At 36.4% G+C, this 13801-nt stretch overlaps 1 protein-coding gene across 1 annotated transcript in view; it reads left to right on the top strand.

Annotated features, from left to right (window-relative positions):
- Cntnap4 (contactin associated protein family member 4) overlaps positions 1-13801 on the top strand; it is a 249520-nt gene that overhangs the window by 180542 nt on the left and 55177 nt on the right. Inside the window, exons 13-15 of the mRNA XM_003472026.5 lie at positions 722-919; positions 5901-6057; positions 7673-7800. Coding sequence (XP_003472074.1) covers positions 722-919; positions 5901-6057; positions 7673-7800 — 483 coding nt within the window. The remainder of the gene's footprint in view (positions 1-721; positions 920-5900; positions 6058-7672; positions 7801-13801) is intronic.

Genomic DNA, 13801 nt, shown 5'->3' on the forward strand with positions numbered 1-13801 from the left:
TTCAGTGTTAGCTGAGTTGCTCTGTCCAGTGTGCTCATTTTCAAAGACTAGCTTCCCACTGGACTGTCAAACTACACAGATCGCATGGCACTAAGATGAATAGTTGAAAATTTGATTTAAAGAGAAATAGATGTATGCTCACTTAAATGTCGACATAAGAGAGAGGGCAGTATATATGAAAACTTGATTTTCTTTTTGCCAGTAACATAAAAACTTTGTAAGAATAAAAAAGTGATTGCTTATATGCTGTAATACAAGTTATTTCAACATTTACAGTGTGCATCTTTTCTCACATTGTAACATCACAATCAATAATGTCTTGCAATTGTAATAGGCAGCACTTCCCTCTCTTAAAGGAAGACAAAATAATGATGCCTCTTTTAAGAAAAGATAAAATATCAGACTTGATGAAATGAAATGTTTCACAAAAATATAGATTTTCTCATAGTTTCCATCATAAATATTGCCTCTCTAAATAAAATGAGAAGAAAATAAAATCACTGTAAATGCGTGGTGACAGCATACATTTCAGGGAAAAGAGCTGCTTTACTGTAATTTAAGATTTTTGAAGATCCTTTGTGTTGAGTCTGCTTCTCAGAGAGGTTAGATGACTAGACAAATTTGACTCAGATAAGAGGTGACTTTGATTTTCTTTATTTATTTTAACTTTTGCAGACTAGTGATGGTCTCCTCTCTTTCTTCCCCCATTTCTGCATACAAGAAACTGCATGGGCCATCATACAGCACAACGGCTCTGACATAACAAGAGTCAGAAACGCTCATCCAGAGAACCCGTATGCTGGCTTTTTCGAGTACACGGCCAGCATGGAGCAACTCCAGGCCACAATTAACCGTGCAGAGCACTGCGAGCAGGAGCTGGCTTACTACTGCAAGAAATCACGGCTTGTAAATCAGCAAGGTAAGTAAACTGAGGCCTCTGTCCCACTCTATATGGTGCACAGCCTGCTCACTCAACCAGCTCCTGAGGATTTCAGCTCCACCGAAGGGCTGCGTGCTTAGCAAACATGTCACAGTCTGGAAGTCACTTTTGCCTGGAGAAAAGAACAAGGTCAATTTGCATTGAGCTTTGTTCAAAGCCCTGATTGCTTTCAGACTCTTCTTCTGGCCCTAATGGGATAACTGTACATTATGTACATTATTCTGATCCTCTGCGAATGCTCGGGGTTTATCCTTATAAAGGGCAAGTGACACCTAAGCTTCATTTTATCATGGAAAAGAGCTAATACAAATATAACTCCATTCCTGAAAGTGTCTATTCTGCATGGCTCTTTTTCATGAATTGTTGACAGTTTGCCTGTGGGGATAATTGAAAATTAGAAAAGGCTGCTGCTGGGAACAGTTTGATTCAGTAGCTCAAGAAGAAATCAGAAAACCAGTTCTTTTGTGTGTGTGATATTGGGGATCCAAAGCAGAGATCTCCTATTCCTGAGCTACACCCTCATCTCCTGTTATGTTTATTTTGAGACAGAGTCTACTAAATTTTTTAAATTGACCTTGAGCTTGCAATTCTTCTGCCACTGTGTCCCAAGTAGCTAAAATCACACGTGTGTGCCACTGTGCCTGGAAAGAAAAAAAAAAAAAAAAAAAAACCCATCTTACCACTTTCTTTCATTCTCCCAAGAACAAGTTTCCTAAATTCTGTTTTAGAGTTTTCATTTTCTTCCTTTAGAATGTCTCAAGAGGTCAGGATATCTCAGAGTCCTGCTTTTCTGCCCTAGAGCAGGTCCTATCCCGTATGTGTGACCTTGTCCTTGGACAAAGTGCCCGGCTTGCCATTTCGCCGTATCTTCTATCCCTGCAATATATAACCCAGAATATTCCTCTTCATGAAGGAAGTTAACCTTTAGAAAACACTGCTTCCTTCATGACTGTCCTCTATTCAAGAAGCGCTCACACCTTCTCCTGCTAAACTTGTCCGCCACAGACCTTCTGCTTGGGGCCAAGGGCCGTGTGTGCTGGTCTGACCCACCGGAGCAGCCCTCACCTCTGTCCCATAACACTGTTTTCTAGTATTGATATTTTGGTACGTTTTTGTTGAGATATTAGAGAAGATTTTAAGGCATCTGTGCAATAAAACAACTTCATTGGTGTTTTGTGCAGTTCTAGGACTACAGTTCCACATAGAATAATAAGAATATTTTAAAAATGTTTCCTATGAATATTATGTCATATTGATCACCCATAAAAATGTGGAGCTTTTCATGTGGCATTTGAACCTTTCATTTCCATTTAAGCATCTCTCTTATTTATTCTCCACCCACTAAATACTAGATTGTTTTCTCTCCTGTACCAGAGCTGCCTCCCATCCCCGCCCCCACCTTTTTCAGCATAGCCTCATATGGTCTTTGATCTCTCCAATCTCACCTTTGCTTGGCCCATCATAAATCTCCTCTCCCCCTAAGACTCAATCCTATCTGTGGATGAGGATCAGACAGCAGCAGCGCAAAAGTTATAAGGTTTATGGGTAGGGAGAGAGGTAGCTTCAGGCTCCAGGTCATTTGTTTTCTAGATTTGGAACTTAGATGAATCTTTGCTTTGTCAAATGAATGAATGGCTCAGTCATTAATCTCTGTCTTTGCCTTCTCTCCTCTGAAATGGTGCCAATAAAGCCAGTCTCACAGGGTTGTCGTGATGATTGGCTAGCATAGCTCACGCAGAGTGTGCAAGTGAGCTCCTCTTGTTTTTAGCTCTCCAGAGCAGTGTGATTATAGTTTGGAATTAATTATTCACTGTTGCTGAATACTTATCTTATTCCACTTGTTGTGATCTTCACTGTGTTCATCCTTGTCATAAATGGCAGGATTTTCTTCATTTTTAAAAGCTGAAATATATATATATTTCTTTATTCTCCCATCAGTAGACATTTAAGTTCTATCTGTATCTGGGCTGTTATGAATAAGGCTGCGATAATTATGGGAATCTCTTTGAGATAACGGAGGACCTTGTGCTAAGTGAAATAGGCTAAACACAGAAAGACAAATACTTTATCCATAATCTTATTTTCATGTGAAATCTAAAAAAGTTGAATGCATGGAAATAGACAGTAATAGAGTGGCGAGTGAGGGCCAGAAGTGGAAGAGCGTGAAGCTGTTGGCCAAACAGTACAAACTCGTAGTTGTGGTTAACAATAATGTACTAAAATATTAGGACTGAAAGAATAGTGGAGAGCTTGGTCGTCTGCCCCCTACCACAGAAACTCTGTGAAGTGATGGAGGTGATGGTTGGCAAGACATGATTGGTAAATCATGTCACAGTGAGTATGTACCTCAAAGTTCCTTGTGACACACACGATATGTGAATGTATACAATTTTTGCTCGTCAGTTTTACATAATTGAGCTGAAAAAATGAAACAGAAGGAAAGTCAATAATCGATGTCATGAGCCCAACGGTAATGGAACCAGGAAACAAAATGCCCAAAGAAATAGGGAACCAGTACCACACAAATTAAAGTGATAGTAAGCATGAAAACCTGTCAGCCTTGTGGCCAGGGGGACCCATGGATCTCCTAAACTCTTTGAGCCAGGCTGGAGAACCCTTGGTAAAGGCAGCAGTAAACCCCAAAGGCCAAGGGATGGGGGATATCACAATGTTAGCACTGAGTTTTCCTCAGCTTGATGAAGCTCACGTTCCTTTGGGATGTGAGGTGCAGGCTGAGGTAGAAAGACTGAAAGGGATAAAACAATTGAGATTTGGAGGTCGCAGTAAGGAATATGGGGAGAAGAACAGGAAGGTGGCGTTAGAGCTAGAGTTTCAGGTCTCAGTACACTGGCTGTTTCAAATGTGAGGAGGATGTAGCTGCAGATATAATGGAATGCTATAAAAATATGCTATCATTAGCTAAGGATCCATGCGTCAGCACAATGGAAAGATGATTATTGGGCTCTTCAAATCAGTTAGGGTTTCAAAATGGAAAATGATAATGGAAATGGAAAATATCTGATCACCAGCATTTTAAAATTTTAATTTAAAATTTTAATTTTACATGACTTTAGAAATTAGTACTCTTTAAAAAGTTTTGGATGTACCCAAAGTATGTGATCACTAAAATATTTAGGAATCTCTACGATATAGGAAATTTAGATAAAAATGTATGATTTTGTACTCAGAAATCATGATTTCTTTTCTATCTCTGAACCTATGCAGTGTGATCGAAACACGATGTTAAATATTTATTTATACTTTATTTCTAAAAATGGTACAGCAAAAGAGTCATTGGCATTAATCCCCCTTGAAATATCCTCTCTCACTTCTAATTCACTTCGTTATTTTTCTTGCTACTTTTCAAACTATCTGGAGTGTCTTAGGGGAGTGTCTTAGTCTTGTTGGTCTACCTGCCTCAAGGTCGTGAATCAGTTCATGTATTTACTTTTCATGGTCATTTTGACTTTGGGGAAGAGCCAGAAACCACACAATGTCAGGCCTGTGAATAGTGGATGAGGGTACGTTGCAATGTTTTAAACATCTGACTGATGAAGGGTGAATGAAAACTATGGTGATTGTTTAAATAAATAAAAATATTTATTACAATAAAAGAAACATGGTCATTAATCCTCCTGAAGATACTCAGGATATTCCCCCTCACTTTGAGGACTCCTATCCCATCATTCTTGGCAATGTGTCTTCTCCTGTGATAAGCTGTTCTTAAAAAATTAGTCATTGACTATTTTTAACCACCCCTTGTAATCTTTTCAACTGCACATTAAGATATATTAGGTATATTTTCCAGACTTTTTGGTAATGAGTTAATCATACAAATGCAAATATGAAAACTCAATATTAATACTTTTATGTATAGCTCATGCTTCCAATTTGCTTGTTTGCTTTTTCTTTTTTTCTTTACATGGCTGGAAAGCCAATCTATGAGGAGAGACAGTGTCAGCATTAGCAAGGGCCATCTAGTAGTAGGTTAAAATGAACACTGACATTTGGAAGTAAGGGCAGAAATTAGTAAAAGGACCAGATTCTCAGTGGGGCTGATGAGGACCATTTAAAGGTTTGAAAGTCAGCATAAAATGATCACACATCTCTGAGGAGGTGATGGATCTGATGTTCCAGTCTTCTTGTGCCCTGATTCTCTAGTGTCTATGCTTTTTCCCTGTATTTTTTTCCTAAGACATAGTGCCTACATGCCTCAGTTCCTTTTCTACAAATCCTCGCCTAAATGTTCTGTCTATTCCTTGGTTGAGCTCCTTGGCATCATCTTTAGTCTAAACTCTGAGAAGGAGCTGGTAGCTGAAGATTCATCATCAAAAAAGATGCATCTGGCTAAGGGAACTTTTTTTAGTGTAATATTAGCTGGAGGCATGAAGATCTTTCAGTGTTCTTTCTGTAGCCTCCAAATAAATAGCCAAGACTTTAAGTGGAAGAGAAAACACAGGCCTCCAAATAAATCTTCAATCACGATGAGGGAGCACCATGCCAGGCCTAATGTTTAATCAACAGTTGGTACATTTTAGTCAATAAATAAATGAGAAAAATCAGTGCCTTTATGTAACATTTCATAATGTTTTAATGGTACATTTCATGATTTTAAATCAATTTGGCTTTGTTAATAATTGCATTTCATATTTTGATATCCATGTGTTCCAGAAATTATTTTTAAAGAAATTGCATATATGAACTGCTCTCAATACATTTTTTAATGATAGTGCTTAAATTAAACTGAAATTGCCAGTTTCTTCTCGGCTCAAGGAAAAACGTATCTAAAACTAAATGATGTTAAATTGTTTTTCAAAAAAGTCATCAGGAAATGCCATCAATTACAGCGTTGAGCGTATCTTTATATCGCATCAATCTTTCTTCTTTTTAATGATTCAGGAAGGAAGGTCTTTATGCTGGCAGGGAAGCAGATGTTACATTTCTCACATTTGTCTTTCAGACGGAACTCCTCGGAGCTGGTGGGTCGGAAGAACTAACGAAACACAGACTTACTGGGGAGGCTCAGTGCCTGACCCACAAAAATGTACTTGTGGCTTGGAAGGGAACTGCATCGATGATCAATATCACTGCAATTGTGATGCTGACCGGAGTGAATGGTGAGGGTCTCTTGATTTCCTTTTTCAAGATAAAACAATCCCTCTGTGCATGCATACCAGCGAGTCCAATGAAGAAATAAACAAAGATAGCTTTTGGGGGATGTGGTACGGTTTAATCCTGAATGCTAATTAAATTCAAAGCCCTTTTGAGTATTTTTAAGTGACCATAAGTCATGTCCATTTTATTTGCTTAGTAGAAGAAAATAGAGGAATCTGTTATGTGTGAGTCACTTATTCTTTTTACAACAGTGTGTAACTAGGTGTTCCTTCATTTTTGAAATATATTTAGAGCCAATTACCAAAGCATAATTCATCAATAACCTGTGAAGGTTGTGCTTTAACTATGTACCTGTAAAAATAATAATGAAATCCTCAAGGAAAAATAACAAAATTCAGACTTTATAACATATGTAATATCTAGAATATTGCCATTTATGGAATATTTCAGTAGAATAGTCTACTTTGTTCTAAAGTCAAGACAAACTCTGGGATGCTGAAGAAAAAAAAGGAGCAAGCAAACATTTTAAAGCAACTACTATTAACATGTTTAAAGATGTAAAGGTAACACTGAGGATTGAGCTCAGCAGATACAAGTGCCTGCCTGGCAAGCGTGAGGGTGTTAGTTCGATGCTGGTACAATAAAAAACATAAAAGTGAAAATAATTATAGTAAATGAAGACAGAATTTTAAGCAAATACGTGAGAACTATGTTAGACAATAAGATATAAATTTTAGAATATCAAAGTACAATATCTGAAATGAAAACTTTAAGAGATTCTCTAGGCTTAACAGACATTCAGAAGAGTATTAAGTAGTCTGGAAATTATAACCATGCTGACCAATACAAAAACCTGGTGTTTAAATTCTTTTTTTTTATTACCAAAATAAAATTCGTTATTTAATTATATTGCATGGTTTATAACAGCTAGGTTTAAATACATGAGATAATTAACATACAAAACAAGTATGTGAGTGAAGGAGTATTGAATACACTAACCTACAGCAAGCTTCTGATGTTTTAGAATGTTAGACAACATAGAATGTAAGTGACCCAGGGTAAGTGAAGGATTAATTTTGTAATTTGTGAAGTAAGCATTAAAATATAATGAACAGACTTTTAGCCAGAAAGGTAACAGAGAAAATACAGTTAAATTCAAAACAATATGCAGGAGACCAACAAAAAACATCCAAGAGTAAAAAGAAACACAAGAATCTTCTGAGAAAAACCATTAAATGGAGAAATGTTAGATCTACGTGCCTAGGCTCGGCCAACACATGGGATATTCACGAATTAACCATTTCAGTCAACAGGTAGATGGAGGGGGACACTAAAGCTTAAAATCTCCACCTGTATTCGAGATTTATATTATTTTAGATCTGACTTGCATTTTATATCCTATGTTTCAATGTCTGCAAGAGATGTTAAGATGTTAGCTTATTCTATACTCTCACATGAGCAGTTGGACGCATTCTCTGGTGAATGTGCAAATTTACCTTCCAACATCTTGGTTTTGAAATGCAAGGAAAATTATTATTTATTTTAGAATTATATTAATCAGAATCATTTTAGGAATTGTTTTGTTGATTTTTTTTTTTTGCTGTTTGTTTATTTTAGGACCAATGACACTGGATTCCTTTCTTATAAAGAACATTTGCCAGTAACTAAGATAGTGATTACAGACACGGGCCGGCCACACTCAGAAGCAGCTTATAAACTCGGGCCTCTACTGTGTCAAGGAGACAGTAAGTGGTGACAGTGTTTTGTGAATATGCCTGAGGAAAACAACGTTACCGAAATATTATGATTGTCCTATCACAGGACAATCGATCAGACCTTTACTGTTAAAACACCTTAGTACTATTGGAAATTTTCCTTCAGTCAGTGTACAAACCTGTACCTCCATGAAATGCAAAATCTGTAATAAACATGGAAATAGCAGATGCTCATAGACTTCTGGGAGAAACCACTAGGACTTTCAGCTTTATTGGTTCTGCAATTACATTCAAGTATTTTGAATTTCCACATATTATTATTTACCTAGGCAAGCCTCAATCCTGTACCAAATCATTTAGAATTCATATGAATTTCCTACTGTTGGGTCTGGGTTAAATGAAAGCATAAGTGAACTCAAAAGTCAACTTAATTATTTCAACATTTAATTTGTGTGTGTGTGTGTGTGTGTGTGTGTGTGTGTGTGTGTGTGTGTTGGATTTTAACCAGTGAACCATGCTGGTTCTTATATTCAGTGTATTAAGATGCTAGGTCAGAATTTAAAAATTCAAACATTGTTTATAAACACACATGAACAGATTTTCAGCAGGGAATACAATAAGCATATGCATCCATTCATAGATCATTAACTTTCCTAAAGTCAGTTTGCTTAGAGGAAGATGGATTCATTATGTGTCCTCTTAGTATTTCTAAAACTTAAAATGAAAACAGAGGAAGTATCTGTTTACACTGAGAGCACATCTTAGAATAAAATTGTATTCTGGGAGTGTTACAGAAGAGAGGATCTGACTGTTCAGTAGATATAGGGGCATACACAGTAGAAGCTGTTTAGTTGAAAAGCAAAGATGATACTGGCCTATAAAAATTATATATGCATTGTATAAAACTGTGGCTATACCACCATCTCTGATGTTTATCATCTCTACTTCCTTTCTGTCACGGTCATGCAGTCACCTGAAGATGACATAGGGTGTTTTGTGGAGAGGAAAGTTATGTGCCAAGAGATGAGAGTACACACTCAGGATGTATGCAGGGAGTGTGGCGATTTTTCATGACTATGGAGAAGTTCCGTACACCATCTGCAGCATTCGCTGTGTACTCTGCTCTTCAGTCCAGGCTGGCTTCCCTTGTCTTTCTTATTCCCCTTGCCCTGAGACTCAGGCTTCTCTGTCCAGGATCGGTACCAATTCCATCCCTTAAAATTTCTTCTCTCCAAACTCCCTGCTGTGAACTTAAGTGCATAACATCTTTGGAGCAGTGATTCTCTGTCTAAAGCATTCTGCGCTCTCAGTGGTAATTAGGCAATGCCTAGAGATGTTTTTGGTTGTCACAAGTGGGAGGTGGTGGCTACTGATCTCTAGGAAGAAAGGCCCGGGACGCTGCACACATCTTGTATAAAATGTGCGGGACAGACCACCGTAGAAGGATTACCTCCTGAAAGTGTCAATCATTCTGGGATTGAGAAACTAGAATATTCATTTCCTGCTGCCATGTGCACAGATGAGCATAGCAACATCAGTACTGAGAATTTACACACAGTGTCCAGTATTTAGAAGCCCACTAACTAATCTCTGGCTTATTAATGAAGTAGTTATTGAGTATTGGGTCTTCTTTGCCTCCTAACTCTTCTTTTATGGTTGAGACTCATTATCACAGGAGATCCTAAGGACTATTTTCTGCCAGATTTCCTCAATCAGAAGAGAAATGACCAGAAATGAGTAAATATCCTTTTCTCTCTATGGGAAATCTGTATCCTTTAAGGTTCAGTGCCCTTCAACACACATCATTTTTCTTTGCCACTAAAATACACTGGGTAAAGATAGAGCTTATGATGTAGAATCCTGCACAGTGAGCCTTGCAAGCAGAGGACCACCATATGGAGACTGTACTTCAGAGCCCCAGAGTCGGGCACTGAATAATTTAAGGCTGAAAAATAATTTAATTCTTTTGTTTCAATTGAAAGCTTCAAGATAAGTTATAAACCTAAGGACAGGTAATGTGACCTTTGACATAAACAAAGACTAATGTTGAGGACTGGAACTGTGCAGAGAGTGACACTGGACTCTATCCAGGAAGAGGGGATCAACTAAAGGGTAAATTCAGTGTCATACAGATGGAGAGTTGGGAATGAAAGTTTCAAGGATGACTTCCAGCTTTCTGATTTGGATGAAATTATCAGTGTTCAAAAGCAAGACATGTTTATGGTTCCTCTGGAGAGCTAGGAGTAAAAGAAAGGTTTTATTATTTTCATTTTTCTCATAGAAACTAGAGATGTTGGAAATTTTATATCTACTTTTTAGGAGAAAAAAAGACTTTGAGAAAAAGAAAAACCAAATAAACATGAGTACAAGGCATACTAGCAGCAGATAAGAGGTTTCCCCTCAATAATTGGTGCCATTATTTTTTCTAAGTTCTTCTCATTTTGTTTTTAACATAGGTGAAGCTGACATTTCCTTTCCTTCTGGTATTGTTCTTGATGTCAGAAGTCATAGATAGCAGTTATTAACTATTTTCTCGAGTACAAAGCACATGAATGTTAAAGCTATCTCTTTAAAAATATTTATTTATCTATTTATTTATTGGTTTCTTTTTTCTTTGAGATGGGGTTTTGCTATGCAGTTCAGGCTGGCCCTGAACTCACTTTGTAGTCCAGGTTGGCCTCGAGCTTGCAGGGATCCTCCTGCTTCAACTTCTTGAGTTCTGGAATTACAGGGGTGCACCCCCATGCTTGGCCTAAAGCTATCTTCTAAAGTTTTGTGCTACAAACACAAACCTAGAAAATATTACTGAATTTATTTATGAATACAGAAATAAATTTTTCAATACGTATGTGAAAAGTAGGTAGCAGTTCAACATCCTATCTATGAAAAAATTGAACATACTATGAACTACAGAGAACTCATTTTTAATTAGTACATATATTTATAATTGTTTACATTCCTTGCAGAGAATTGGTATATATATATATATATATATATATATGATTCACTTTAATTCCTGTTTCCTTCCCTCCCTCCCCTTCATCCATTCCTTGATCCTCCTTTATTTGTTTTTTGTTTTGTACATGCCTGCAATACACAATGTTTATATTCCTTGTGTGGAGCTGGTGTGTACATATAATGTATTTTAATTCCTGTTTTCATCCCCTTTCCCTTTTCTACCCCTCATCTCCCTCCATCTCTTGATTCCCTTGCCCTTTGGGAGAAAGACCTATCTCTCTACTCCCTATTATCTATCTTTTAGTTTGCTTTTCATTTATACTCTGGGATTCTCATATAAGAGAAACGATGTGATATTTAAACTAATATGGCTGATTTATTTCTCTTAATATTATGATCTCAAAGTGCATGTATTTTCCCACAAATGACTCAAATTTATCTTTCTTTATGGGAGAGTAATACACCCTTATGTGTAATTATTAAATACTTTCACCCATTCACTTGTTGATGGACATATAGGCCACTTCCACATTTAATTATAATGAAGTATGCTGCTGTAAACATGGGGAAGGATAGATCACTGTAATATGATGTCTTTAATCCTTTCAGAAAGATGCCTAGAAGAGGAATTGCTAGATCAAACGGCATTTCTAGTTTTTGTCTTTGAAAGAATTTCCATTCTGAGTTCCAAAGTGGTTGTACTAATTTACATTCTTACCAATAGTGTAGAGCTGTCTTGATGTTATAAAGGGTGTCTGTGAAAATCAGTAGATGACATGGTCAAGAATTGAGATGCTTTTTCCCTAACGTCAGTAAGAGGCAGAGATGCCTCTTTTTACCACTCCTGTTCAACATAATTCCAGTGATCCTAGTACATGTAAGAAGTTAAGAAAAGAAATTCAAGTCATATAGTAGAGAAAGGAAGAAACAAAATGTCACTATTGTCTGGGGACATGATTTTCTAGGTATTAACCTCTATAGAATTTCTAGAATGTAGTGAATTTAACAAAGTCACAAGATACAAGGCCAATATGCGAAAGTAGAAGGCATTTCTATATTGCTTTAATAAAAAATTATAAACTGAAATTTAAAGTGTAAATTTTAGAGTTGTTTCTACCATATGGAATATTTGCTGTCAAAATAACAAAAGTACAATGCATGCATGAAAAATAATAAAAGAACTAAATAAAAAGACTCTATTAATGGGTTTGATTGTCACTGAAATTTCAGTTTTCCTCAGATTGATATACAGATTGAGTATAATCCCAAGTGAAATCCAGCAGGATTTCTCTCTCGCTTCCTCCTCCTTTTTCTCTCCCTGTCTGCCTCCTCTTTCCCTTTCTTTTTCCTTCCTTTATTCTTTATTTTTCTTACTTTAGTAGACACTGGTACACTTATTATAAAATGCGCTAAGATAGCTAAAATATTTTAAAAACTAAAAGTTTGTGAGTTATTGACATGGAGATTGACAGACTAATGGAACAGTATAGCAAGCCCAGAGGTAGACGTACATATTCATTAGGGATTGATTTTTGACAAAGCTTCCAGGAAACTTAATGACAAAAGCATAGTCCTTTTCAAGACATCATGGTGAAACAATCCGAATTTATTTGAAAGAAAGAAAGAAAGTTAGAAACCGAAATTAACTCAAGATTGGTTATAAATTTAAATATAAAACCATAAATGATAAAACTTCTCTAAGAAAGGACAGGAGAAAGATTTAGTGATTATGGGTTAGATGTAGATTTCTAAGCTATAACCATAAAAGCACATTTCATAAAATAAAATTTATAAAAGATAAAATGAGTTTCACCGAAATTAAAATCTGTTTATAAAATGGTACTACGTTTTCTTTTTTTTGGTATGTGGGATCAAATTCATGACCGCAAATGCACTTGCCAAGCAAGCACTTGCCACTGAGCTAAGTCCAGGGCCCCAAAAGTATCATTTTGAAAAGATACATCTATTTTTAAAATGACTCAAGGAAAAAAGCATGCCCTAGAAGAAGATATTTGGAGATTATGTACCTTATAAAGGTTAGTATCTAGAATATAAAAATAACTCTCAGTGCAATAATTAATAATAATAAAATTTAATTTAAAAATGGGCAAAAGATTTGTACATACTCTTCATCAGAGAAAATATATGGATTTTAGAAAAGCATATAAAAAGATCCTCAGCCTCATTAGCAAATGTAAAATAATACCACATTGAGATACTAATGTATAACTTTTAGAGTAGTGTAAATTAAAAAAAATAATAAAAATTGATTAGACTAAGTGCTAGAGAAGATGCAGAGCAACTGGACCCTCGTCAGTAACTGTAAAGTAGTACACCTCTTTGAAAAATAGTTTGGCATTATCTTAAAGTATACGAGTGACCCAAAGATCCACCCTCTAAGTATTTTACCCTAGAGAAACGAAAACTTGCATGCAGAGTTTCATATTGGCTTTGTTATAGTTCCTAAAGCTGGGGAACACTTAAATGTGTGTCAACTAGTGAAAGGCTACAAATTCCATTTTACCGCCTTATATCGCAGTGCACAGTGGAATACTACTGAACCATAAAAGGGAAGGGACTGTGGGATGGGACAGGTCAGACTTGCTTGCATTGTGCTATCTGAAAGAAGCCAGACTTAAAGGGCAGCATGTTTTGAATGATTCCATCTCTGTGATGCTCTGGAGAAGTCAAAACTGTAGGCACAGCTAATGGGTCTCTAAAAACTTTCAGCGTGATGAGAATTCTACCATGGGGTTTCTGGGACTTTTGTCAAGTACAGGAAATATTTTGTACCTTGAGTGTGGTAGTAGTTTTGTGGTTTTAATTTATAAGAATATACACAAAAGGCTCAGTTTTACTTTATATAAATGATTCTCCAGTACATCTAACTTTTAAAAAAAGCTAGGTGATGATAGGAATAGTTATGTTTGCTTAATTTTAAAATTTGAGTTATTTAAAGAATACCTGGGCTTGATGTACATACTTGTAATTTCAACACTCTGGGAGCCTGAGGCCAGAGGATCACAAGTTCAAGTCCAACTCAGGGAACATAGCAATTTAGCAAGACTGTATC

This window comes from Cavia porcellus, unplaced genomic scaffold (genome assembly GCF_034190915.1).
Source record: "Cavia porcellus strain 051 isolate PalLab524CR breed Dunkin Hartley unplaced genomic scaffold, mCavPor4.1 scaffold_4, whole genome shotgun sequence".
In the NCBI taxonomy this organism is placed as follows: Eukaryota; Metazoa; Chordata; class Mammalia; order Rodentia; family Caviidae; genus Cavia; species Cavia porcellus.